At 48.9% G+C, this 26,931-nt stretch overlaps 1 protein-coding gene across 5 annotated transcripts in view; it reads right to left on the bottom strand.

Annotated features, from left to right (window-relative positions):
- Positions 1-26,931, bottom strand: part of PLCL1 (phospholipase C like 1 (inactive)) — a 480,679-nt gene that overhangs the window by 211,638 nt on the left and 242,110 nt on the right. For all 5 annotated transcript variants that reach the window (XM_063933035.1, XM_063933036.1, XM_063933034.1 and 2 more), the window contains one exon: positions 3,440-5,911. In XM_063933035.1, coding sequence (XP_063789105.1) covers positions 3,440-5,911 — 2,472 coding nt within the window. The remainder of the gene's footprint in view (positions 1-3,439; positions 5,912-26,931) is intronic.

The raw sequence follows: 26,931 nt of genomic DNA, 5'->3' as shown, positions 1-26,931 counted from the left end.
CAATAGGGGTCTATTTACTAAGCCTTGGATGGAGATAAAGTCCTAGCCAATCAGCTCCTTGTGCTCACACGGGAGACTAATGCACAGAACAGCCTAATCAATCCTTATTAAATGCAGGATAGGGTTTTCCAATCAAAATGAAAAACACTACAGACAGCCTCACAGAAGTGATTAGGAGGGTTAGTCTGATGGTCACAATCCCGACAGCGGAATCCTGGCACTGACCATGCTGACTGATCCCGGTCGTAAGTATTAGGGTTAGAGTTAGGTACTAGGGGGAGGGTTAGGGTCAGGCTGTGAGAGGGGACAGTTGGGGTTATCCTGCAGGAGGTATGGGTTAATGTTAGGCTGCAGGAGGGATGGGTTGGGGTTAGGCTGCAGGAGTGCTAGCTTAGGGTTAGGCTGCAGGAGGGGTGGGTTAGGGTTAGGCTGCAGGAGGGGTGGGTTAGGGTTAGGCTGCAGGAGGGGTGGGTTAGGGTTAGGCTGCAGGGGAAGGTTAGGGTTAGGCTGCAGGAGGGGTGGGTTAGGGTTAGGCTGCAGGAGGGGTGGGTTAGGGTTAGGCTGCAGGAGGGGAAGGTTAGGGTTAGGCTGCAGGAGGGGTGGGTTAGGCGGCAGGAGGGGAAGGTTAGGGTTAGGCTGCAGGAGGGGTGGGTTAGGGTTAGGCTGCAGGAGGGGAGGGTTAGGCTGCAGGAGGGGAAGGTTAGGGTTAGGCTGCAGTAGGGGAAGGTTAGGGTTAGGCTGCAGGAGGGATGGGTTAGGGTTATGCTGCAGGAGGGGTGGGTTAGGGTTAGGCTGCAGGAGGGGTGGGTTAGGGTTAGGCTGCAGGAGGGGTGGGTTAGGATTAGGCTGCAGGAGGGGAGGGTTAGGGTTAGGCTGCAGGAGGGGAAGGTTAGGGTTAGGCTGCAGGAGGGGTGGGTTAGGCGGCAGGAGGGGAAGGTTAGGGTTAGGCTGCAGGAGGGGTGGGTTAGGGTTAGGCTGCAGGAGGGGAGGGTTAGGCTGCAGGAGGGGAAGGTTAGGGTTAGGCTGCAGTAGGGGAAGGTTAGGGTTAGGCTGCAGGAGGGATGGGTTAGGGTTATGCTGCAGGAGGGGTGGGTTAGGGTTAGGCTGCAGGAGGGGTGGGTTAGGCTGCAGGAGGGGAAGGTTAGGGTTAGGCTGCAGGAGGGGTGGGTTAGGGTTAGGCTGCAGGAGGGGTGGGTTAGGGTTAGGCTGCAGGAGGGGAAGGTTAGGGTTAGGCTGCAGGAGGGGAAGGTTAGGGTTAGGCTGCAGGAGGGGTGGGTTAGGGTTAGGCTGCAGGAGGGGTGGGTTAGGGTTAGGCTGCAGGAGGGGTGAGGAGGGGTGGGTTAGGGTTAGGCTGCAGGAGGGGTGGGTTAGGGTTAGGCTGCAGGAGGGGTGGGTTAGGGTTAGGCTGCAGGAGGGGTGGGTTAGGCTGCAGGAGGGGTGGGTTAGGGTTAGGCTGCAGGAGGGGTGGGTTAGGGTAAGGCTGCAGGAAGGGTGGGTTAGCGTTAGGCTGCAGGAGGGGTGGGTTAGGGTTAGGCTGCAGGAGGGAAGGGTTAGGGTTAGGCTGCAGGAGGGGTGGGTTAGGGTTAGGCTGCTGGAGGGGTGGGTTAGGGTTAGGCTGCAGGAGGGGTGGGTTAGGCTGCAGGAGGGGTGGGTTAGGGTTAAGCTGCAGGAGGGGTGGGTTAGGGTTAAGCTGCAGGAGGGATGGGTTAGGGTTAAGCTGCAGGAGGGGTGGGTTAGGGTTAAGCTGCAGGAGGGATGGGTTAGGGTTAGGCTGCAGGAGGGGTGGGTTAGGGTTAAGCTGCAGGAGGGGTGGGTTAGGGTTAGGCTGCAGGAGGGGTGGGTTAGGGTTAGGCTGCAGGAGGAATGGGTTAGGGTTAGGCTGCAGGAAGGATGGGTTAGGGTTAGGCTGCAGGAGGGGAGGTTAGGGTTAGGCTGCAGGAGGGGTGGGTTAGGGTTAGGCTGCAGGAGGGGAGGTTAGGGTTAGGCTGCAGGAGGGGTGGGTTAGGGTTAGGCTGCAGGAGGGGTGGGTTAGGGTTAGGCTGCAGGAGGGGTGGGTTAGGGTTAAGCTGCAGGAGGGGTGGGTTAGGGTTAGGCTGCAGGAGGGGTGGGTTAGGGTTAAGCACCCTACACACTCAGTGAAGTATGCAATTTGGACGATGATCAATCTGAATGATGATCGATGTCGTCCAAATTGACTTGTATTGAAAAACGACGGAGAACCAACAATGAACGACCGCGGGGCCGCGCATTGGTCATCGTTGGTACCTCCACACTAAATGATAAGAACTATATATTATTCATTTCTGAACTATATCGTTTATATCGCCCTGCAACATCGCTGAGTTAGGCTGCAGGAGGGGTGGGTTAGGGTTAGACTGTGGCAGGAGACAGGGTGAGGCTGCAGCAGGGGTGGGTTAGACTGTGGCAGGAGACAGGGTGAGGCTGCAGCAGGGGTGGGTTAGGGTTAGACTGTGGGCGGAGACAGGGTGAGGCTGCAGCAGGGGTGGGTTAGGGTTAGACTGTGGGCGGAGACAGGGTGAGGCTGCAGCAGGGGTGGGTTAGACTGTGGGAGGAGACATGGTGAGGCTGCAGCAGGGGTGGGCTAGGGTTAGGACTAGGGTTAGCATATTCACCAGAATCTTTCTGCATTCTGACCATCAGGATTCTGTTTTCAGGATTCTGCCAGGATCCGGACCTGCGACATTTCATACCCAAACCCAGCCTATTCTCCTCAGCAGTTTACTTACATACTGGGGCTGATTCTGAGCAAATTTAAAAAAAAAGCATCATGTTACACTGCAGGTAGGGCAGATGTAACGTGTGCAGAGAGATTTACATATGAGAGGGGCGTGTCCTAACTCGGATCGATGTTGCAGTGTAAAACTAAAACTGCCCAGCATCTGCAGGCTACACGCAAAACAATTTACCCTGCATGCAAAAACAATAAATACATTTAGCTCCCCTTGTATTACAACATGGTTTCAGCCGGGTGCAAAGTTGCTTGATAATTTTATTTTGCTTTGTTCCCGTCTCAGAATCAGCCCCTCTCTCTTTAGGAAGCAGATTGAAAAGCTCCTTAATTTCTTTTATAGCGCTGGCAAGTTACAGCAAAAGCCCATAAAGTAACTACAGTATGAAGAGATATACTGTAGGTCAATCTCTAATAGCCTGCAACTTGTAGGAGCCGGTGTGATTCCAGGAGAGCTAGCCCGCAGATTAAAAGCGGCAACAGTTTACAGTATAAGGCAAAACCAACTTTATTTTGCCTTTTAAATTAATGGCACTTTAAATCTATGGGCTAACTCACCGTGACGGTCCCTGCCACTCACAGGCGGTTACCTATGAGCCATGGATAGATAGGTATGAGCTTTTTCTTAATACATTTTTATATTTTGGTATGTAATGTAATCCAACAACACAAATAAGCAAAGCCACCTACCTGCATGTTTTCCCTGACATCGGTGGCTTCCCTTAGCGGTTGAACAGCAAGTTTAAAGATGTCATCTATGACCTTTAGGCCGGTGTTTCTTAGCATGGTGTACTCCCTGGCTTTCTTCCCTATCCTTGCAGTCAGTCCACGTTTCTGCGCCTTCCCTCCCCCTCCTCTGCTGGTGATTGCAATGTGAACAAACAGCTTAGCATGCTCCATCGTGTCTCCAACAAAAGAACGCAGTGGCACATGTCTGTACCCAGGCTGCAAGCAGTCGATGGGCACAGTGTATTGACCAATAAATTCATCTCCGATGTAGTCATCATCGAGGACCATGAAACGAACCATGGCCAACTCCGGGAGATTTACCTGGAATTCAAAGCTCTCGTCGAAAATGGGATTATCGCCATTTTGCTGAACCGTTTTAGTCCTTTGCTCTGCACAGTCCGCGGGAATGCCGTGAATTTCGATGCACACGTAAGGGTCTATCACATCCCCCTTTGCACATGCACCTTTTGGTTTTGGAAAGTTTTGACCACTGATGATCTTGATGTGGAGAACCTGAGGAGATACACCAGGCACAACACCCTTGGTGTTGGCACTGAAATAAGATACTTCATCTCGCATAATAGATGGCCGAAGAACATACCCGCAACTCCCATTTTGAAGAAACCAGCCAATGTTGAGGTCCATCATCGGACCTGGAGTCTGAAAGTTCATAGCTACGATCTGACAACCACAATTCCAAAAATCTTGTGGGTTCATGTTGCTGGAATCTATCCTCATAGGACTTGGATAGACCCTCGATAAAAACTTTTTGTTGTAGTTTACGAAATCCTCTGGATACTCATTAGCGATCCTACTAGCTTGGCTCTCACTGAAGGAGCAAATCTCGCCATAGTTTTGGCTTTTCATTGAGACATCGAAATCCTTGTATTGCACTGATTTGCAAATTGACACCAAGTCCGATAGCTCTCTACAAAGCTTTATCAGTCTCTGTTCTCCAAAGTAGTCTTCCGACATCCTTCGGGACATTTCAGCCTCCTCGTCTTCATCCGTCACTTCTCCTTCTAAGAGGTCAAAATCTGAAGGCAGTTTCTTACCTTTTACAATAACCTTCCTTCTTAGTTTTTCAGGAGAGGGAAGGTAGGACTCTGCTGGCAAAGGCATTTCTGTGTACAGTTTGCTCCCAAAGATCTTCTTCATGTGTTGCACCATGACTTTTTGCTGCTGTATTGAGCAGTGGTTTCCAATGCAAATAATAAGAGGATACTCGGAGGAGATGAAGGCATATTTATTTATAACCTCAACGACGTTACGGAAGGCCAGTGGTGAAGTCATGCTGTTACGGTTGCAAATGATTGGCTCATTGTCTGGCCCATCACTGACATCAAGCTCAATGCTCCTGCAGGCCATTTTTAGTGCCCGCACGTAGCCATTAATATCTGCTGGACCCCTAAACTGGTCTTCGATTAAGTATGTGTTGTGCGAGGAGTTAATATAGTAGTGTGACAATGGCTGGGTCATGTCTTGGCTAACCTTTTTGTGGACTGGATCAAATAGATCACATTCTTGGGAGAGCAGATACTTGGTGAAACCATCAATGGTGAGGAAGCCCTTTAGGCGTCCTTCCTGAGATAGCTCATACTTGTGTATTATGTCCAAACACATATCTTCTGTAACCTGAGTCATTCCTTGCTCGGATTCTAAAAATAACATGAGATCATTTGCATCTAGGTATTCTTTATTTTTAGATATCTGCACTAGTAAAAAATACACCTCTGGTCTTGTACATAGTTCACTAAAGGCTTCACAGAATTCTTCTTTGGTCACCCTTGTAGTAAGCTTTTCTTTACTCTTTTGGATTTCCTTAAACTTTAACCTAACCTTTGTTTCTTTGATTGCAGGGGAGAGTTGTTTAATTAGCTCAACCGCTGTGTCTTCTAGCATAATGCCATTTCCGTCCACATCAGCGGCCTCAAAAATAGACTTTAACCACGTGAACCTTGGGGTGTTCTGCCCGCCTTCTACTAAGTCCAATGGTTGTTTGCTGTGAGAGACTAAGTACCTTAGACCAGACACCCAAATATTGGCCACATCAGCTGAGTTAGCCACCAAGTCCAAAGATTCATAGTTCTCTCCATGAATTATGGAGAACGCACTGTCCTCGCAAATTTGGTCAGCCAGTCCATTGTTCCTGAAGGTCTCTGTGTTCTTACCTAGCCGTATCTCCTTGATGGCAGAGATGTCCAGCTTGGCTTTCTCGGGGTCTTTCTTAGAGGGCTCCCAGCGCAAAGCCTGCAGATCGGTGTCCAGTGTGAAGAAACGGCTGTAGATCCGAGAGTTTGGACGAACCTTCTTCAGTTCACACCCACCTTGCATAAAACTAATGCAGTCACTGGCGCTGCTTATCTTCTTCTCTGATGGCATACTGCTGAAGGACACGGTTTTCTTTCTGCCAGGTTTTTGACTCGCGGGATCCTGCAGAAACATCAAGAAAAATAAATGTAACTTAATCATAATACATTCCAAGGCTGGACGATCAATGAACATTGTCACTCAAAAATGTTTGACTCTACCTTATTGAAAAAGAAAGTAATTTCAACAAGTACAGTTTTGCTTGAAGGATTACATTTAAAAATAAAAAAAATAATTTAACAACTGGCAGCAAAACAGAGTTTAAGTGAAGTCATTTGTAGGTAATTATATGGTACATGTGTACAGATTGTTGGAACAAGCACCAAGTCCCATTGTGACGGCTTAGTCAGACATAAAAGTCAAAAAGTATATAGGCTACAGTCAAGATATGGAGCCAAGGGAAATGTATCAAGTCTCCTAAACAGCGGACAAGTGGAGACGCTGCCTATAGCAACCAATGAGTCTCTAGCTAGCCTTCATCAAGTACATTCTATAAGACAATAGGTAGAATCAGATTGGTTGCTATGGGCAATGGCTCCATTTCTCTACTCTTCAGAAGGCTTGATACATCCCCCCACAAATTATATATCAAACAAGTGACCAAAAAATAAAAACATTTCCACGACTGCCTTTGCTAAGTCAAATTTGCCGTTTACTCTACCGGATTTTCTTACATTACCTCTAGTAAGTAAAAAGAAAAGTTATAAACAGTTCAAGAGGAAGCCAGGGAAATAATGAGTACTATCAATGTGCCATAAATGGTTACTGAGGACTTATTGGCAGTAACCCTAGCCTATGGGGGGAATTCAAATGTTTGAAAAGTCAGTTGGGTGTGTTTTTCCCTGTCTATTAGATTAGAACTGACTTTTCAAACAATTGAATCTCCCCCTATGAGTTTAAACCGTCAATGTCTCCAGACTGGAATTATTGTGGAATTTAGCAAATCTGTACACACAGATGTGTTGTCATACATTATAGCTGCAGTTGCGCCAATCAGCCACTCTAGACGCCCCAAGTCCAATGAGGTTCTACTAGCGCCAGGTGCCTTTTTGTGGAAAATGCATTGACGATGCACAAGGAGACTGAGTCTCTAGATCTGTATACAAAGTAATACAGTCAGGGCTGTCATTGGGGGGGGAGCCAGTACTCCCGTACCGGGCCTGGACAGCGAAGGGGTCCAACTGCCGCCAGAGTTAACTATTTAATTATTACACTTACACAGAACAGCACAAGTTGCTAGTGCTGGCCAGCATTATATGAATGACTCATCACACTGCTAAGCTACAGACAGTATGTGTGTGATAAGTCATTTATTTCCCCAGACAGTGCTAGCAGCACATGAGCTACAGCTGTCATATGCTGGATTCCCTGCAGACCTGTGATCGACGCTGGAGCCTAGAGGTCAGGAACACAGCCTGCTGCCTTGGAAGAATGCTCCATTACAGTAACTAGTACAAGGATCTCATCTCACTGTATCTGCAGCTCTATGTTCCATCCTTACCACCTTGAATGTCTGTCCCCGCCTCCCCAGTTTGTTTTTACACTATATAGCTTAGTATGTTGGTTCTGCCCACCTCCCCTCCACTCTACATTCTGCCTCACACTTATGAGTGCCTCTACCCTTCCTACACTTTCAATGTGTATCACTGACCCCCCCTCCATTTCCCATGTGTGTCTCTGACCCTCTCCCCTTATCCCCGTGATTGCATCCCCTCCCCTCGAGTGCCTCCTACCCCTCCGCATGATAGCCTCTGACCCCCTCTACACGCTACACTTTTGCACCCTCTGTGCCAAGTTGGTAAATAGGTTGGGTGGGGGGCCCTGCATGATCCACGTGTACTGGGCCCCACAATTCCTGATGGCGGCCATGGCTATGATGATGGATATTTTCCAACGCCAAGTTCCACTGTGCTACATATGCAGATTCAGTTGCACACAGATATACAAGTGTCTCCTGGTGCATCCTAGTCACTGCGCGTTGCGGCATTCTTGGCAAAAATAAAAAAGACGCCCAATGCTATCAGAGTTGCACGGGACCTGTCGTCTCACTCACACCAGGCATCTCATGCTGCGTGGCATATTGAGGCTAGTGTATGAGGACACATCTGTATACAATCGCTGAAACAAACGGTGACCTAATTTGTTTCACGTTATAATGAGCATCATGCTGGGAAAGGAACCAGCAGATCATTTATAAAAGAAAAAAGCAAGCTTGCTCTGTAAAACCAACACCCTCTACAGAGAATTCAGCGAAGGCTTAAATAAATACTCTGATCTTCCCTCGACCTTCAAAAACTCTTCAAGACAGCTATGATGATTAAACAGCGCTAAAGCCTTTCACAGTATTTAAACAATACAACTGCACACTTAGGAGGATACCGCCAGTTCTCAAAAAGGTTAAACAGCTGATTTACAAACACTCATTACTCGCAACATCTGGGCGCACGTAAAAGACTTTTACTATATACCAAACACTTTACTTCTAGAGCCTGATTCAGCGTTGCAAGCAATTCCGCTTCACAGACACATGTCGCAAGTTTTAGCTACTGCAAAGGCGTCGCAAACTGTATACGCAACTCTCAGTAACTCCTGGTGACTCAGAATCGCCCGCATCTCAGCCTGACCTCAAAAGGCAGCCGAGCGGGTGTAACCGGATGCCAAGTGGCCATTTACACGCAGGATATTCAGATGTTTGGATCTCTTAGGCAAAGATAGGGCCGGTGTAAATGTGCGCTGATTTCACAAACAGAGGTATAGGAATGGTGATGCGGCCAATTCTGAATGCAGCGGAAATATCCACATTTATGTCCCAGCATGCAATAGTGCTGGCGGTCAGAATATCAACAGCGGCATCCCAATGCGCGGTATCCCGACACCTGGTAGGTATGTAGTCTAACCCTAACCCCCCCCCCCCTCCCCCCGCAGCCTAACCCTAACCACCCTTCTCAGTATCTAAATCAAACACCCCCTGCCCCCCTCCACCGCAGCCTGACCCTAACCCACCCCGCATACTTAAAATAGGGATGGCGGAAGCCGGAATTATGATCCATGTTGGGATCTCGGCGTCGGTCTTCTGACCATGTATAAGGCCGCCGCGTGCGGCTAGTTTTCATCTTATAAGCTGGAAGAACACATTTCAAAATAATCATTTTTACAAAATTCGCAAATAATTCTTGAGAGGCCCCAATTCACTCTGGTCACACTTAGCGGCCCTAACGTTGGCGGTCATTGCTGGTCATGTTATTGATGGTCAACATTAGTGGCAATGACACTGTTGGTCGTTTACGACCACGTGTTGTTTTGCCCCACAGCATCTGCTCTTGTGGACATCCCATGCGTGGAACTGTCCAACTGGGCTTCCTGTACATGGGATAGCAGAGGTCATAAATGTCACTTCTGCTCTACACCTACTTCCTGTTAGGCCTCCATCCTATAATCTCTGCTCTTTTTGTGTGTGCATACTTGTATACTGCTCGAATGACCCACTTAGTCGCTAGCTGGTTACGAAGACATGGCACACATGGTTATGTTGCTAAACAAACATCATGAACTTAAAGTGATATCATTCTGACTCCGATGTGGTCGCTAATCATAATTCTTCCAGCATCCAGCTGCGTTGAGAGGTTCTCTCCCATGTGAGTGATTTTGTGAGGTAAATTATCTATTATATAAATGTACTATAAACAGAGCGGCCTGTCTAATGAGGATAGGGACAGAATTTCTCAGAGCAAATAATACTCAGAGAGTTTTTTTTTTTTTATTCCAAGCAAGAAGATGAATTCTCCTGGACAATCGCCTCCTGAGCCTCAAATTCTTCTACTTCACTAACCCAAAACAAACATCCAATTAGAAGGCATCTGGTTGGTCATTATGGAATTCACCGGGGTCTGAAATGCTGCAGATTTTCAAAGAAATAGATGGGCGACCTGTTGTGAGTTCATCACTCTTACAATATGACCTACATCAAACAGCGCCAATGCGGCCGTTCCTCAGAGACCGTGATGCGATTGTTTGCAGCCTGCTGATCACATCAGATTCTTGGCTGTCTAATTCCAAGATGCTGTGGGGGTTGGTAGCTGACCGAATTGCTGTCACTATCCTACTAATTATTATTATTATTATTGCTGTCATCAATTTTGTAAGGCGTCAAGTTGCTCTACAGCGCCCAGCGGGGGAGAACAAAGAGATTACAGAAAACAGGGACATGCGAGAGAGACGGAATAAGTGCGGGAGTGAAAAACCAGGCTAGGCGAGGGTGGGGAGCGCCCTCCTTGATGACAGAGCTTACAGTCTAGTGGGAAAACTCCTAATCTGTGCAAGTGTGGATACGCTGGGGAATGAAAGACTGCGTGGTGTGGGTAAAACACCACGGCTCTCGCAGGAGTGCTTGATCAGAAATAGGAGGGTGTGCGAGTGAGATTTACACCATGCCAAGGGTTCATTTAATAAAGAAGGGTGTCATGGCGGAGCGCTAAATTTGCTACCTCTTATTTTGTGACATCACACAACTAATACTGCTGCGATACACCGGCCTCCTCTTGAGTTTAAAACACATTGGTACATCACTTCATGGCTAAAAATGCTTTGGGGGGGGTGGAGGCCACGGTAAAGCAATTCCTTATAATCCCAATAAGGTGTAATAAAAAAAAACAGCTTCCGCGCTTCCGAGTGTCGTTGACTTACAAATGATCAGCACACTCGGGCCCTCATTCCGAGTTGATCGCTAGCTGCTTTCGTTCGCAGAGCAGAGATCAGGCAAAAAATAGGATTTTAATACCTACCGGTAAATCCTTTTCTCTTAGTCCGTATAGGATGCTGGGGACTGCAAAAGGACCATGGGGTATAGACGGGATCCGCAGGAGACATGGGCACACTATAAGACTTTGAATGGGTGTGAACTGGCTCCTCCCTCTATGCCCCTCCTCCAGACCTCAGTTATAGGAACTGTGCCCAGAGGAGACGGACATTTTGAGGAAAAGGATTTTGTTAAACTAAGGGTGAGATACATACCAGCTCACACCACACCACGCCGTACAACATGGCATTTAACTAAACCCAGTTAACAGTGTGAACCAACACAGATCAGCAACAGCCTGACCTTTACCAACGCAACCTTTGTGTAACTTCAACAATAACTATGTACAATTACTACAGATAGAGTCTGCACTGGGACGGGCACCCAGCATCCTCTACGGACTAAGAGAAAAGGATTTACCGGTAGGTATTAAAATCCTATTTTCTCCTTTGTCCTAGAGGATGCTGGGGACTCCAAAAGGACCATGGGGTTTATAACAAAGCTCCAAACCGGGCAGGAGAGTGCGGATGACTCTGCAGCACCGATTGAGCAAACAAGAGGTCCTCATCAGGCAGGGTATCAAACTTGTAGAACTTTGCAAAAGTGTTTGACCCCGACCAAGTAGCTGCTTGGCAAAGCTGTAATGCCGAGATGCCCCGGGCAGCCGCCCAGGATGAGACCACCTTCCTAGTGGAATGGGCCTTAACCGATTTCGGTAACGGCAATCCAGCCGTAGAATGAGCCTGCTGAATCGTATTACAGATCCAGCGTGCAATAGTCTGCTTAGAAGCAGGAGCGACAACCTTGTTGGCCGCATACAGGACAAACAGCGCCTCTGTTTTCCTCACCCGAGCCGTTCTGGCTAAATAAATTTTCAAAGCTCTGACCACATCAAGGGACTTTGAATCAGCCAAGGCTTCAGTAGCCACAGGCACCACAATAGGTTGGTTCATGTGGAACGAAGAAACCACCTTCGGTAGAAATTGTTGACGAGTTCTCAACTCCGCTCTATCCTCATGAAAAATGAGATAGGGGCTTTTGTGAGACAAAGTCGCCAATTCGGACACCCGCCTTGCGGATGCCAAGGCCAATAGCATGACCACTTTCCAAGTGAGAAATTTTAACTCAACCTTTTGTAAAGGTTCAAACCAATGTGACGTAAGGAACTGTAACACCACGTTAAGGTCCCACGGTGCCACCGGGGGCACAAATGGAGGTTGGATGCGCAGCACGCCTTTCACGAAAGTCTGTACTTCTGGAAGCGAAGCCAATTCCCTTTGAAAGAAAATTGATATTGCCGAAACCTGCACTTTAATGGAGCCTAACTTCAGGCCCGCATCCACACCTGCTTGCAAAAAATGGAGGAACCGACCTAGCTGAAATTCTTCCGTAGGAGCCTTCTTGGATTCACACCAAGACACATATTTTCTCCAAATATGGTGATAATGCTTCTCAGTTACCTTCTTTCTAGCCTTAAGTAGAGTGGGGATGACTTCCCCGGGAATACCCTTCCTGGCTAGGATTTGGCGTTCAATCGCCATGCCGTCAAACGCAGCCGCGGTAAGTCCTGGAACACGCACGGTTCCTGCTGTAACAGATCCTCTCTTAAAGGAAGAGGCCAGGGATCTCCTGTGAGTAATTCCTGAAGATCCAGATACCAGGCCCTCCGTGGTCAATCTGGAACAACGAGTATCGCCCGGACCCTTGTTCTTCTTATGATTCTTATCACCTTTGGGATGAGTGGAAGTGGAGGGAACACATAGACCGACTGAAACACCCACGGTGTCACCAGAGCGTCTACCGCTACTGCTTGAGGGTCCCTCGACCTGGAACAATATGTCGGCAGCTTCTTGTTGAGGCGCGACGCCATCATGTCTATTTGAGGAAGTCCCAACCGACTTGTCACTTCTGCAAAGACCTCTTGATGAAGACCCCACTCTCCTGGATGGAGATCGTGTCTGCTGAGGAAGTCTGCTTCCCAGTTGTCCACGCCTGGAATGAAGACCGCTGACAGAGCGCTTGCATGCTTTTCCGCCCAGCGAAGGATCTTGGTGGAATCCGCCATCGCCGCTCTGCTCTTCATTCCGCCCTGGCGGTTTATGTGCTCCACGGCTGTTATGTTGTCCGACTGAATCAGGACGGGCAGGTCGCGAAGAAGATGTTCGTCTTGTAGCAGGCCGTTGTAGATGGCCCTTAATTCCAGAATGTTTATGTGCAGACAAGCTTCCTGGCTTGACCATTTTCCCTGGAAATTTTGTCCCTGTGTGACTGCTCCCCAACCTCGGAGACTCGCGTCCGTGGTCACCAGAATCCAATCTCGGATGCCGAACCTGCGACCCTCTAGAAGGTGAGAACTTTGGAGCCACCACAGGAGAGAAACCCTGGCCCTGGGGGACAGAGTTATTTTCCGGTGCATCTGTAGATGGGACCCTGACCACTTGTTCAGTAGGTCCCACTGAAACGTTCGTGCATGGAACCTGCCAAATGGAATGGCCTCGTATAGGCCGCCACCATTTTCCCCAGCACTCGAGTGCATTGATGAATCGACACTCTTGGCGGTTTCAGAAGTTCGGAGAAAAATCCTCTGCAGTCCCGTGTCAAGAATAATGCCCAAAAACGACAGCCGAGTTGTCGGAATCAACTGTGAATTTAGGAGCCAGCCATGCTGTTGCAGCACCCGCAGGGAGAGCAGGGAGAGCGCAAGGCTCTTTAGCAACTGCTCCTGTGATCTCGCCTTTATCAGGAGATCGTCCAAGTACGGGATAATTGTGACCCCTAGGTTGCGCAAGAGTACCATCATTTCCGTCATTACCTTGGTGAAAATCCTTGGGGCCGTGGAAAGACCAAACGGCAACGTCTGAAATTGGTAGTGACAATCCTGAATAGCGAACCACAGGTACGCCTGATGAGGTGGATAAATGGGGACATGCAGATAAGCATTCTTTATGTCGACCGACACCATAAAATCCCCCCCCCCCCTCCAGACTGGAGATCACCGCTCAGAGAGACTCCATCTTGAATTTGAAACTTTTCAAATACACATTGAGGGATTTTAAATTCAGAATTGACCACAAACAGGCTTGAATAAAACCCTTCTCCCCGCTGTGACGGGGGAACCTCGACAATGACTCGCTGTTGATACAGCTTCTGTATTGCCGCACACAGTACCTCTCTTTCGGAAGAGAAGCTGGCAAGGCCGATTTGAAAAATTGTCATGGGGGCACGTCTAGAAACTCCAGTTTGTATCCTTGGGCCATAATTTCTAGCACCCAAGGATCCAGGCCCGAGAGAACCCAGACCTGACTGAAGAGTTGAAGACGCACTCCCACCGGTGCGGACTCCCGCAGGGGAGCCCCAGCGCCATGCGGTGGATTTGGCAGAAGCCGGGGAGGACTTTTGATCCTGGGAGCTTGCCACAGCCGGCGATCTTTTCCCCCTTCCCTTACCTCTTGCCGCAAGGAAGGATGACCCACGTCCTTTCCGGAATTTCTGCGACCGAAAGGACTGCATTTGATACGGAGGCGTTTTCTTTTGCTGTGGAGGAACAAAAGGCAGAAACGAGGACTTACCCGCGGTAGCTGTAGAAACCAGATCCGCGAGGCCTTCTCCAAACATAACTCCACCCTTGTAGGGCAGAGCCTCCATAGCCTTCTTAGAATCAGCATCACCATTCCATTGATGAGACCACAACGCCCTTCTGGCCGAGACTGCCATGGCATTGGCCCTCGATCCCAAGAGGCCAATATCCCTCGCCGTCTCTTTTAGATAGACCGCAGCGTCCCTGATATGACCCAGAGTCAACAGCACGCTATCTCGATCCAGGGTGTCTATGTCCGATGACAAGTTATCCGCCCACTTTTCAATCGCGTTACTCACCCACGCCAAAGCCACAGCCGGTCTGAGGAGTGTACCTGTCGTGACATAAATAGATTTCAAGGTAGCTTCCTGCCTCCGATCAGCAGGATCTTTAAGGGTCGCCATTTCAGGAGACGGTAGCGCCACTTTCTTGGATAAGCACGCTAGAGCTTTGTCTACTGTGGGTGTTGTCTCCCACCCAGCCCTATCCTGAGAAGGAAACGGTTAAGCCATAGCAATTCTCCTGGGAATGTGCCACCTCTTATCTGGCGTTTCCCAGGCTTTTTCAAAAAGGGCATTCACTTCATGAGAGGGAGGGAACGTAACGTCCGGTTTCTTCGCCTTATACATACAGACCCGTGTCTCAGGGACAGCGGGGTCTTCCGTAATATGTAACACGTATTTTATAGCCACAATCATGTACTGAATACTCTTAGCCACCTTAGGATGTAACTTTGCATCATTATAGTCGACACTGGTTCTGAGACTCAGACTTGTCCAACCTCTTGTGCAACAAAGCCACACTGTTATTCAACACATTCCACATGTCAACCCAATCAGCCGTCGGCGGTGCCGACAGAGTCACCCCTTCATTCTGCTCAGCTCTCACACTAACCTCCTCCTGGGAAGAGCATTCAGTTTCTGCCATGTCGACACACACGTACCGACACCCCCACACACACTGGGCTAAAGGGGACAGACCCACAATAAGGCCTTTTAGAGAGACAGGGAAGGAGTTTGCCAGCTCACACCCAGCGCCACCCCAGTCTGAAAAGCAAAATGCCCCAGACCTTAAACGCTTGTAATAAAATACAACCAATCACCAAAATTATGTGCCCCCCCCACCCCTTCGTTTTTAGCACCCTGTTACTTGTGACAGCAGTGAAAGAGCCAGGAGCAGCGTCTCTGCAGCAAGCTGTGGAGAGAAAATGGCGCTGGTCAGAGCTGAGGAGGAAGCCCCGCCCACAACAAGGCGCGCTTCGGTCCTGCTATTAATCCACTGGCGGGGGTCTCAAAGCAGTGCCTATGCACTGTATAACAGCCAGCACTTATATTAAATGAGGTTTATATTGCAGCCCAGGGCGCCCCCCCTGCGCCCTGCACCCATGCAGTGCCTGTGTCAGCGGGAGCAATGGCGCGCAGCGCTACCGCTGCGCGGTACCTCAGGAAGACTAAAGTCTTCTGCCGCCTTCCCAGGTCTTCTTTGCTTCGGTTACTCACCTGTCTTCAAGCTTCTGGCTCTGTGAGGGGGACGTCGGCGCGGCTCCGGGAACGAGCAGCTAGGCGACCCAAGTGATCGGACCCTCTGGAGCTAATGGTGTCCAGTAGCCTAAGAAGCAGAGCCTGTCAGTCTCACAGAAGTAGGTCTGCTTCTCTCCCCTCAGTCCCACGATGCAGGGAGCCTGTTGCCAGCAGTGCTCCCTGAAAAAAATAAACCTAACAAAAGTCTTTTCAGAGAAACTCAGTAGAGCTCCCCTGTAGTGCATCCAGTCTTCTCTGGGCACAGGATCTAACTGAGGTCTGGATGAGGGGCATAGAGGGAGGAGCCAGTTCACACCCATTCAAAGTCTTATAGTGTGCCCATGTTTCCTGCGGATCCCGTCTATACCCCATGGTCCTTTTGGAGTCCCCAGCATCCTCTAGGACGAAGGAGAAAATCGGCAATTCTGCGCAAGCGTATGGGGCGCACTGCGCACGCGTGTCGTACTTTCACAAAAGCTGATACAGTTTTACACAAGCTCTAGCGACGCTTTTCAGTCGCACTGCTGGCTGCAGAGTGACTGACAGGAAGTGGGTGTTTCTGGGTGGTAACTGACCGTTTTCGGGGAGTGTGTGAAAAAACGCAGGCGTGCCAGGAAAAACGCAGGAGTGGCTGGAAAAACGTAGGTGTGGCTGGCCGTACGCAGGGCGTTTTTGTGACGTCAAAACAGGAACTAAATAGTCTGAAGTGATCGCAAGGTAGGAGTAGGTCTGCAGCTACTCAGAAACTGCACAATTATTTTTGTTGTTGCAGCGCTGCGATCCTTTCGTTCGCACTTCTGCTTAGCTAAGATACACTCCCAGAGGGCGGCGGCTTAGCGTTTGCACGGCTGCTAAAAGCAGCTAGCGAGCGAACAACTCAGAATGAGGGCCTCTGTTTCACCATTTAAAGTGTGTGTTTTTTGGGGCAGATGTATTAAGCCTGGAGAAGTGATAAAGCAGTGATAAGTGCAAGGTGATAACGCACCAGCCAGTCAGCTCCAATATGTAAATTATTTATTTATTACCTGTTATATATATAGCGCACACATATTCCGCAGCGCTTTACAGAGAATATTTTGCCCATTCACATCAGTCCCTGCCCCGGTGGAGCTTACAATCTATGTTTCCTATCACATGTACATACAGACACATTCACGCTATGGTTATTTATTTTTTTGTTGGGATCCACTTAACCTACCAGTATACTTTTGGGATTGTGGGAGGAAACCGGAGCACCCGAAGGAAACCCACGCAAGTACGGGGAGAATATACAAACTCCACACAGTTAGGGCCATGGTGGGAATTGAACCCATGACCTCAGTGCTGTGAGGCAGTAATGCTAACCATTACACCATCCGTACTGCCCAAAAATTGACAGTTAGGAGCTGATTGGCTGGTGCGTTATCACCTTGCACTTATCACTTCTCCAGGCTTAATACATCAGCCCCATTGTAAGCTACTGCGATACAGTGCACCTATTCTCTAGAAGGTGTAGAATAGATAGAACATAAAGAGAATTGTTACGTAAAGCAACGACAAACAAATATATAATACATTTTCATATGCACCAATATAAAATCAGTTGATAAAAAGTTTGTGTAGAGCGACAGTAGCTCTCTTCCTCCAGAATGAGTTCCTGGGAGTTGGCAACAGGATCTAAACTTTGGAATATCCTAAGTATTTACATTCCTGACATATTCCCCTCAGGGTGGCAGATCGGAAGCCAATGAATGAGTAACGATGGGTGGTCCCCATGCTTTGTGTTTCTTACAGCCAGGATAACGTGGCTTGCAGGCTTCAGGACAGGCAGCGTGAAACAACAGTTCGGCCAGAGGAATGGCATCAAAATCACCAAATATATTCTGTATATGTATATATATATATATATATATATATATATATATATATATATATACCAGCAAATAGAAAACCACAGCACTCGCCACCCCAGAAGCGGGGTGCAGTATCCGCACTCGCCACTAATAGGGTGGGGTGCATGTAGCCCATGGCCACTACTCAAAAATATATAAACAAAAAGTACAGCACTCACCAAAATGAGCTCCCTTATCCTCAACATCTATGGATAAATGAATAAATGATGGGGGTTTAGTTAGTGAATTGGCCAATGCACGGAAGCCTGCATACCGCTCCAAGGTACCCCATCTTCATGCAGGTCCTACACTATCACCAAATCATAAAGATTAAAACCTGGCAACTGTATCACATAATATAACTGCAAATATGCCCACTGCCTTGGAGCGGTATGCCCGAAGCGTGTCGAGCGAAGCGAGCCCGCGAGGGTACTTTTCGGGTACCTTGTTTGGCCGTAGCTCCTCCCCCTGGTGACGGGTCTCCTCCCCTAGGTACGTCAGAAGGTCCCTTCTCCCACTCCGATATAGAATCAAACCTGAGGTCATGGGTTCGATTCCCACCATGGCCCTAACTGTGCGGAGTTTGTATATTCTCCCCGTACTTGCGTGGGTTTCCTCCGGGTACTGTCATTTTTCAAACTGTAATGATTGGCTGGTGCGTTATCACTTTTCACTTATCACTGCTTTATCACTTCTCCAGGCTTAATACTTCTGCCCCTAGGTTCTTAAACAGACCCAGGAACTGGCTCCTTAACCAAACTCACGACATATGTAGTAGCTGTGTACCTACCGTGTACATATGCACCTTCAGTATAACAATATAAGTGACCTACTGTAGGTGACGGAGAGCTGGCACATCGAGTGGCCATACATCCTATCGCAACAGCAGCGTCCTATGCGGGAGACGGGTATCGAACAGGGCATCACATTTACAAAGGGCAACCTTACTAGTGAGTGACATTCTTTATGTCTTGGGACAACCTGTAGTGTAGATACAGGGGCCGATGCCAAGTTGAACGTACGCCAGATTACTGCGCATACGTATACACACGGACAGAGGGCGGGATGTAATGCCTTGTGAAAGTTTGCACCCTTTAAAAAAAAATGTCCAAGTTTGGCCCGGACTTCGGCCCCCATTTATCAAGTCTTGGAGAGAGATAAAGCGGAAAGTGATCAAGTACCAACCAATCAGCTCCTAACTGCCATGTTGCAGTCTGTGTTTGAAAAATGACAGTTATGAGCTGATTGGTTGGTACTTTATCACCGTGCTTTTTATAACTCTGCAAGGCTTGATAAATCTGGGCCTTCATTACATCCCACCCAGAGTTGGAACCAGGTGTTCCTACGTAGTAAGGTGAGCTTCAATAAGGGCATATCCATGCAAATGCCGCTCATGGAGGACAGCATGTGCCTGGTTGGGGGTGTGGTTTTTGTACCTAAAATAGGGCAACCGCAAGTACTCGCTGCAGACTCGTTGTAGTAAACCAGGCACCTGTGCCGCCATTGCAGTGGCGGGCGCATCTCTGCCCATGTGCAAGGGTGCGATATTTTTCCAAGCATATTTATTTTCAGTAGAGCTCTGCATTTAATCCAAGGATGGTAACTGCACATCAGAAAATAATGGGGGTCATTCCGACCTGATCGTAGCTGTGCTAAATTTAGCACAGCTACAATCACTGACACAGACATGCGGGGGGACGCCCAGGACAGGGCTAGTCCGCCCCGCATGTCAGGCCCGGCCCCACCGCACAAGTACAAAAGCATCGCACAGCGGCGATGCTTTTGTACTTGTAGAGTAGCTCCCTACCAGCGCAGCTCCAGCGTGCTGGCCGGGAGTTACTTGTTGCTGCCAAGGTCGCAGCGGCTGCATTGGCCGGACCGCACCCCCGAAAACGGTGGCCCAACCTCGCCGTGCCGCCCCCTCCCGCCTCTTCCTGTCAATCAGGCAGAGGCGATCGTTAGGCAACGACAGCCGTCGGCCGTCTGGCATGCGCCAGAGCACTGCGGCACCAGCGCATGCGCAGTTCTGACCTGATTGCACCGCTGCGAAAAACTGCAGCGTGCGATCGGGTCGGAATGATCCCCAATGTCTAATGAGCAACTGCATATTCATTATTGCTGTATTATTATCCAATCTCATTACAGAGTATTCAAATGAGAGAAGGAGATAGTTTTCTGTGTATACATCCCACGTGACACACCCCGCCATCCGGAACCCCTAGGACTGATCGCTTTCAGACGGCGACTATAGTTTATATGCAGAAAGGAAACGGACATCTTATATTAAGATGCGCTTTGATGTTAGGTGTAAAAGGGTGGATTTATCTTATGGAAACTTATATTCTTTATCATTATCATTTCCCTCACTGACTGTAGAGGTCACAGGAGAGAACTGAAAATCAAAATGTATTCATTGTACAATGTTACCTAAGCGCTTGTTTTTCTTTGTCACGCTACCCATGTGCGCGTTAACAGCTGCTACAACAACTACAACTTATTATATATCTTCCTTTCTTGTTCTCTGACCGTTAGATCTTGGGAAAGAATTAGTCTGATGCGCCGCACACAGCGGCAGCCTGTAAGTGGCTCATTACTGCAAGCGACTTCCCAGGCCAGCGTATGTCTGGCTACAACTACAGGAGAAATGAGGATTGATTGACAAATAGGCCACTTATCCTGTCCTGCTTCTGCAGGAACACCTGCCCGCTGGCTGCCTTTCAGTAGGTCTTACCTTTCCGGGGGCTGAGGAGCAGCTGTCATCCTCCCGTCGCCAAACAGAAGAAAAGCACCGCGTGTGTTTGTGCGGCTGGGAAGAAAAGACAGACTGTGCCGCATGATAACTCTATGGGATGATGGTGGCAGAAGAGAGCAGGACTTAATAAATCCTCTTTGTTACTAGCATTTATCACCTTAGAACCCCTTCCCTATTTGCCCCAATTAGGCACTCTCGGAGTCACCACTGACCAGCCGCCCACAACTGCCTGCATCATTTACTGATCTCTACAGCAGGACACCCCCTGGGTGGAAGGTTCAAACAGGGCAGGAATAGTGTGACATGTGCTGGTCCTGACTGGATGAGGTAAAGATGCCGGCTGTCGGGATCCCACACCCGTCAGATATAGCATCAGTGCTTAAAGTGGTCCTAGAGAGGTGGTGGAACTCACCCCCCCTCCCCAAGGCGCCCATGTAATAGAGTTATTGCGCGCGTCATAGACGTGCGCTGCAAAAAGGAACATGGTCTCAAAAAAGGGGCGTGGTCACACAATAGTAATAATGCCCACAGTAGCAGCACCCCGTAATACACATAATGCCAATAGCAGTAGCACCCCTTATACAATGTCCACATTAGTAGTGCTCCTTATGCAATGTCCCCTGTACTGGTCGTGCCCACAGTGGTAGTGTCCCTTATATAGAGCCCATAGTAGTGGTGCTCCTTATGCAATGCCCCCAGTAGTAGTGCCCCTTATGTCCCCAGGAGTGATGCCCCTTATGAAGTGCCCCCTTTACAATGCCCTCATTAGTAGGGCCCCCAGTAGTAATGCCCTTAATGGTAATGCCCCTGTGTAGTAATGCCCCCAGTCATTTAGACCCATGTAGTTTAGCCCCAGTAGTTATGCCCCCAGTGGTAATGCCCCTGCAGTTATGACCCCAGTAGTTTAGCCCCTGTAATTTAGTTATGACCCCCATGTAGTTTGCCGTTAGTAATGCCCCCAGTAGTTTAGCCCCAGTAGTTTGCCCACTTGTAGTTTAGCACCCAGTAGTAATGCCCCTAGTCATAATGTCCCCCTGTAGTTTGACCCCTTGTAGTTCAGCCCCAGTAGTTATGCTCCTTTTAGTTTGCCCCCTTTTAGTTTAGCCCCCAGTAGTAATGCCCCCAAGTAGTAATGCCCCCAGTAGTTTAACCCCTGTAGTTATGCCCCCCTATAGTTTGCCCCCAAGTAGTAACACCCCTGTACAGTAGTTATACCCCCAGTAGTAATGCCCTCCTGTAGTTTGCCCCCAGTAGTTTAACCCCTGTAGTTATGCCCCCCTGTAGTAATGCCCCCAAGTAGTAATGCCCCCAGTAGTTATATCCCCAGTAGTAATGCCTTCCTGTAGATTGCCCCCAGTAGTAATGCCCTCCTGTAGTTTACCCCCGTTAGTAATGCCCCCAGTAGTAAGCCCCCCGTTAGTAATGCCCCCAGTAGTAAGCCCCCGTTAGTAATGCCCCCATGTAGTTTGCCCCTATGTAGTTTAACCCCTGCAGTTATGCCCCTCAGTAGTAATGCACCTGTAGTTATACCCCCAGTAGTAATGCCCTTCTGTAGTTTGCCCACAGTAGTTTGCCCCCAGCAGTAAAGCCGCCCAGTAGTTTGCCCACAGTAGTTTGCCCACAGTAGTAAAGCCCCCCCCCCAGTAGTTTGCCCACAGTAGTAAAGCCCCCCAAGTAGTTTGCCTCCAGTAGTAAAGACCCCCCAGTAGTAATGCCCCAAGTAGTTTGCCCACAGTAGTAAAGCCCCCTAGTATTAATGCCCCCCCAGTAGTAATGTCCCCCGTAGGTGTGCCGCTACACATTGGGGGGGGGGAGGGGAGAAAGAACATACTCACCAAGCCCCGCTCCCGCGTCTGACCGCTGTACTGCAGTCCTTCCGGCGTCCGCTCAGCGCACACTGACAGAGCCGGAAGCCGAAGCTCGGTAGTGAGCTCCTGCCTCCGGCTGTCCGCTGTGGAGAGAGAGCCGGGCGCCCGCATCTTCCAGCGGCGCCGGCATACTTCGGGTTAGGTGAGGCGGAGGAGGTGGAACTGCGTTCCGTCTCCAAGTGGAACTGATTAAATGCAGTTCCGCCCCTTCCAACTCACTTTAATCCCTGTATAGCACCGACCGTAAGTATAGCAGACGGGTTAGGGCTGGGGGAGGTTAGCTTTAGGCGCCATCTGGGGAGGTTAGGGTTACGCTGCAGGAAGGGGGGGTTAGGTTTAGGCACTAAGGGGGGAGGGATAGGGCTAGGCTGTGGAAAGGAAGGGTTAGGTTTAGGGGCTAGGGGAGAAGGGGTAACAATACTTAGGTATAGGTTTAGGTAGGAGAAGGAGGTTAGGCTTAAGGTTAGGGACCAGAGAAGGTGGGTTAGGCACATAGAGGCGGAGGTTAGGGTCAGGCATCAAGCAGGGAGAGTTAGGTTTAGGCAGCGGGGAGGGTAAGGGTTAGGCACCACCGGTTAGGTTTAGGCACCCACAAGGGAGGGTTAGGGTAGCGGGCAGAGGAGGGTTAGGCAGCGGGGAAGGGAGGGTTAGGGTAGGGAGCAGAGGAGAGTTAGGGAGCTTCCTGGTAGCCTGCCGGGATTATGATGGACCGTATGCCGCTGTCTGTATACTGTCAGCCGGCATCCCGTCCACTGGCAAATCATACTGAACCGCAGTACACGTGCATATTAATAGCGCCACTTACAGGGTCAAAGTAACAAATGAAAACACATCTTTTAAAACTAAAGCATCAGCCACCCTCTTATATTGTACAGTACATGTAGAAACGCTAGACGACCATTTACACTGACTTGCATGAGCTCTACAACCTCAGCTATTAGAAATGTGAGATCTGCACTGCTATATACATTCAGTGCCAAGGAGATTCAACACTTCTCTTTTCTGGCCTTTTTTTTTTTTAAGCCATTATATTTATATGTATACATTGTACATGAAGTCACACTCTCATCTTAAATGTCCATTTTACACTGTACTTCTGCTAGAAGCATTTCTAGGGTGTCCAAGGAATTATTTAAGTCTAAGGAAAGAGCACAGTAAATATAACATCACAGAACTGCACTAAAGTACCTAGCAGCTACTGGAGTGTCATATAGGGCTCTCAGGATGTCATAAACAGGTGGATCTTATATTTCTCAGGCATTTCATTAATGCCCCTTTATCTCCCAACAGTCCCAATTGTGGCAGAGCAGTCCCTCTTTTCAGGCACTGTCCTTCCATCCCACACGCCAACCGCAATGTCCTGCGGTAGGCGGGTCAGGTTTGGGTAACCGGTGAATATATGCCTTGTGTATGCCTCTGCAACAGTCACCATTAGTTATGGCATTTGCACCACACTTCCCCATACACACAAGTCAGACACGCATGGAGTTTTACATACTACATGCCTACGACACGCCCACAAGGCACGGCAGTACTGTCTATTGGCATTGTTGCTGCCCCTAAGTGCACAATTTTATTGAAAGACAGAGTTCAGTTCATCATTTGCGTCCATGCAGAGATCCGTCCGACTCCTAATCATCCCCAAAATATACAGAGAGAGTTATGGGCCCTATACACTGGCAGATCTCACTGCACGATAACAGGATTTTAATACCTACCGATAAATCCTTTTCTCCTAGTCTGTAGAGGATGCTGGGGTCCACTTCAGTACCATGGGGTATAGGGGGTGATTCCGAGTTGTTCGCTCGCTAGCTGATTTTAGCAGCATTGTACACGCTAGGCCGCCGCCCTCTGGGAGTGTATCTTCGCTTAGCAGAATTGCGAACGAAAGATTAGCAGAATTGCGACTAGAAAATTCTTAGCAGTTTCTGAGTAGCTCGAGACTTACTCCTACACTGCGATCAGCTCAGCCCGTTTCGTTCCTGGTTTGACGTCACAAACACGCCCTGCGTTTGGACAGCCACTCCCCCGTTTCTCCAGACACTCCCGCGTTTTATCCTGGCACGCCTGCGTTTTTCCACACACTCCCTGAAAACGGTCAGTTTCCACCCAGAAACACCCACTTCCTGTCAATCACACTCCGATCACTTCAACGATGAAAATTCTTCGTTCTGCCGTGAGTAAATCTACTAAGTTTTGAGCTAAAATACTTAGCGCATGCGCACTGCGTACCATGCGCATTTTCGCATTAATTGCTCCGTTGCGAAAATCGGCAACGAGCGAACAACTCGGAATGACCCCCATAGACGGTTCCGCAGGAGGCATGGGCACTCTAGACTTTTCAAGGGTGTGAACTGGCTCCTCCCTCTATGCCCCTCCTCCAGACCTCAGTTATAGGAACTGTGCCCAGGGAGACGGACATTTCGAGGAAAGGATTTACTTTTATACTAATGGTGAGATACATACCAGCTTACACCTCAACCATGCCGCACAACATGGCATTCAACATGACACACGCCAACAGGCATGAACCATTTACAGCAACATGCTAAAAACAAATGAAACACAACTTGTGTAACTATAAAGAACAAACTGCAGGTAAAGTACGCACTGGGGGGGGGGGAATTCTGAGTTGATCGCAGCAGGATTTTTGTTAGCAGTTGGGCAAAACAATGTGCACTGCAGGGGAGGCAGATATAACATGTGCAGAGAGAGTTAGATTTGGGTGGGTTATTTTGTTTATGTGCAGGGTAAATACTGCCTGCTTTATTTTTACACTGCAATTTAGATTGCAGATTGAACACACCACACCCAAATCTAACTCTCTCTGCACATGTTATATCTGCGTCCCCTGCAGTGCACATGGTTTTGCCCAACTGCTAACAAAAATCCTGCTGCGCTCAACTCAGAATTACCCCCTGGGTCGGGTGCCCAGCATCCTCTACGGACTAGGAGAAAAGGATTTACTGGTAGGTATTAAAATCCTATTTTCTCATCCGTCCTAGAGGATGCTGAGGTCCACTTCAGTACCATAGGGTTATACCAAAGCTCCAGTACGGGCGGGAGAGTGCGGATGACCCTGCAGCACTGATTGACCAAAGTTTAGGTCCTCATCGGTCAAAGAGTCAAACTTATAAAATTTTGCAAATGTGTTTGACCCTGACCAAGTAGCTGCTCGGCAAAGTTGTAAAGCCGAGACGCCCCGGGCAGCCGCCCAGGATGAGCCCACTTTTCTAGTAGAATGGGACTTTACTGACTTCGGTACCGGCAAGCCAGCCGTAGAATGAGCGTGCTGAATTGTCCCTCTGATCCAGCGCGCAATAGTCTGCTTAAAAGCAGGACACCCAATCTTGCTGGGAGCATACAGGACAAACAGAGCATCTGTTTTCCGTAACCGAGCTGTTCTTGCGACATAAATCTTCAAAGCTCTAACCACATCTAGAGACTGTGACTCAGTGAAAATGTCAGTAGCTACTGGCACCACAATAGGTTGGGTTATGTGGAAGGACGAAACCACCTTTGGAAGAAATTGTTGACGAGTTCTTAACTCTGCCCTATCTTCATGGAAGATCAGGTAAGGGCTCTTGTGAGTCAGGGCCCCCAACTTAGACACCCGCCTTGCGGATACCAAGGCCAAAAGCATCACCACTTTCCAAGTGAGAAACTTCAATTCTATCTCCTGCAGAGGTTCAAACCAATCTGATTGAAGGATCTGCAACACCACATTAAGGTCCCATGGTGCCACTGGAGGCACAAATGGAGGCTGGATGTGCAGAACCCCTTTCACGAACGTCTGAACTTCTGGAAAGGAGGCCAATTGTTTTTGAAAGAAAACTGATAAGGCCGAAATCTGGACCTTGATTGACCCCAATCTAAGGCCCGCATCCACACCAGCCTGCAGAAAATGGAGAAAACGTCCCAACTCAAACTCTTCCATAGGAGCCTTCTTGGATTCACACCAAGACACATATTTTCTCCAAATACGGTGGTAATGTTTAGACGTTACTCCTTTCCTGGCCTGAATAAGAGTGTAGATGACTTCCTTGGGAATACCCTTTCGGGCTAGGATCCGGCGCTCAACAGCCATGCCGTCAAACGTAGCCACGGTAAGTCTTGATACACACACGGCCCCTGCTGTAGTAGGTCCTCTCGAGGAGGAAGAGGCCGAGGATCTTCTATGAGCAACTCCTGAAGATCTGGATACCAAGCCCTCCTTGGCCAGTCTGGGGCAATGAAGATTGCTCGAACTCTTGTTCTTCTTATTATTTTGAGAACTTTTGGAATCAGTGGAAGTGGAGGGAAACATATACCGACCGAAACACCCACTGGGTCCCCAGTGCATCCACTGCTATTGCTTGAGGGTCTCTCGACCTGGAACAATATCTCTGAAGCTTCTTGTTTAGACGAGATGCCATCATGTCTACTTGAGGAACTCCCCAAAGACTTGTCACCTCTGCGAAGACTTCTTGATGGAGGCCCCACTCTCCTGGATGGAGTTCTTGTCTGCTGAGGAAGTCTGCTTCCCAGTTGTCCACTCCCGGAATGAAAATTGCTGACAGAGCTCTTACATGTCTTTCTGCCCAGAGGAGAATCCTTGTCACCTCTGCCATTGCCGCTCTGCTTTTCGTTCCGCCTTGCCTGTTTATGTACGCGACTGCTGTTACATTGTCCGACTGGATCTGCACGGGATGATCTTGAAG

This window comes from Pseudophryne corroboree, chromosome 7 (assembly GCF_028390025.1).
Source record: "Pseudophryne corroboree isolate aPseCor3 chromosome 7, aPseCor3.hap2, whole genome shotgun sequence".
In the NCBI taxonomy this organism is placed as follows: domain Eukaryota; kingdom Metazoa; phylum Chordata; class Amphibia; order Anura; family Myobatrachidae; genus Pseudophryne; species Pseudophryne corroboree.
The sequence above is the reverse complement of the archived record's forward strand: the minus strand, read 5'-3'. Positions and strand labels throughout refer to the sequence as shown.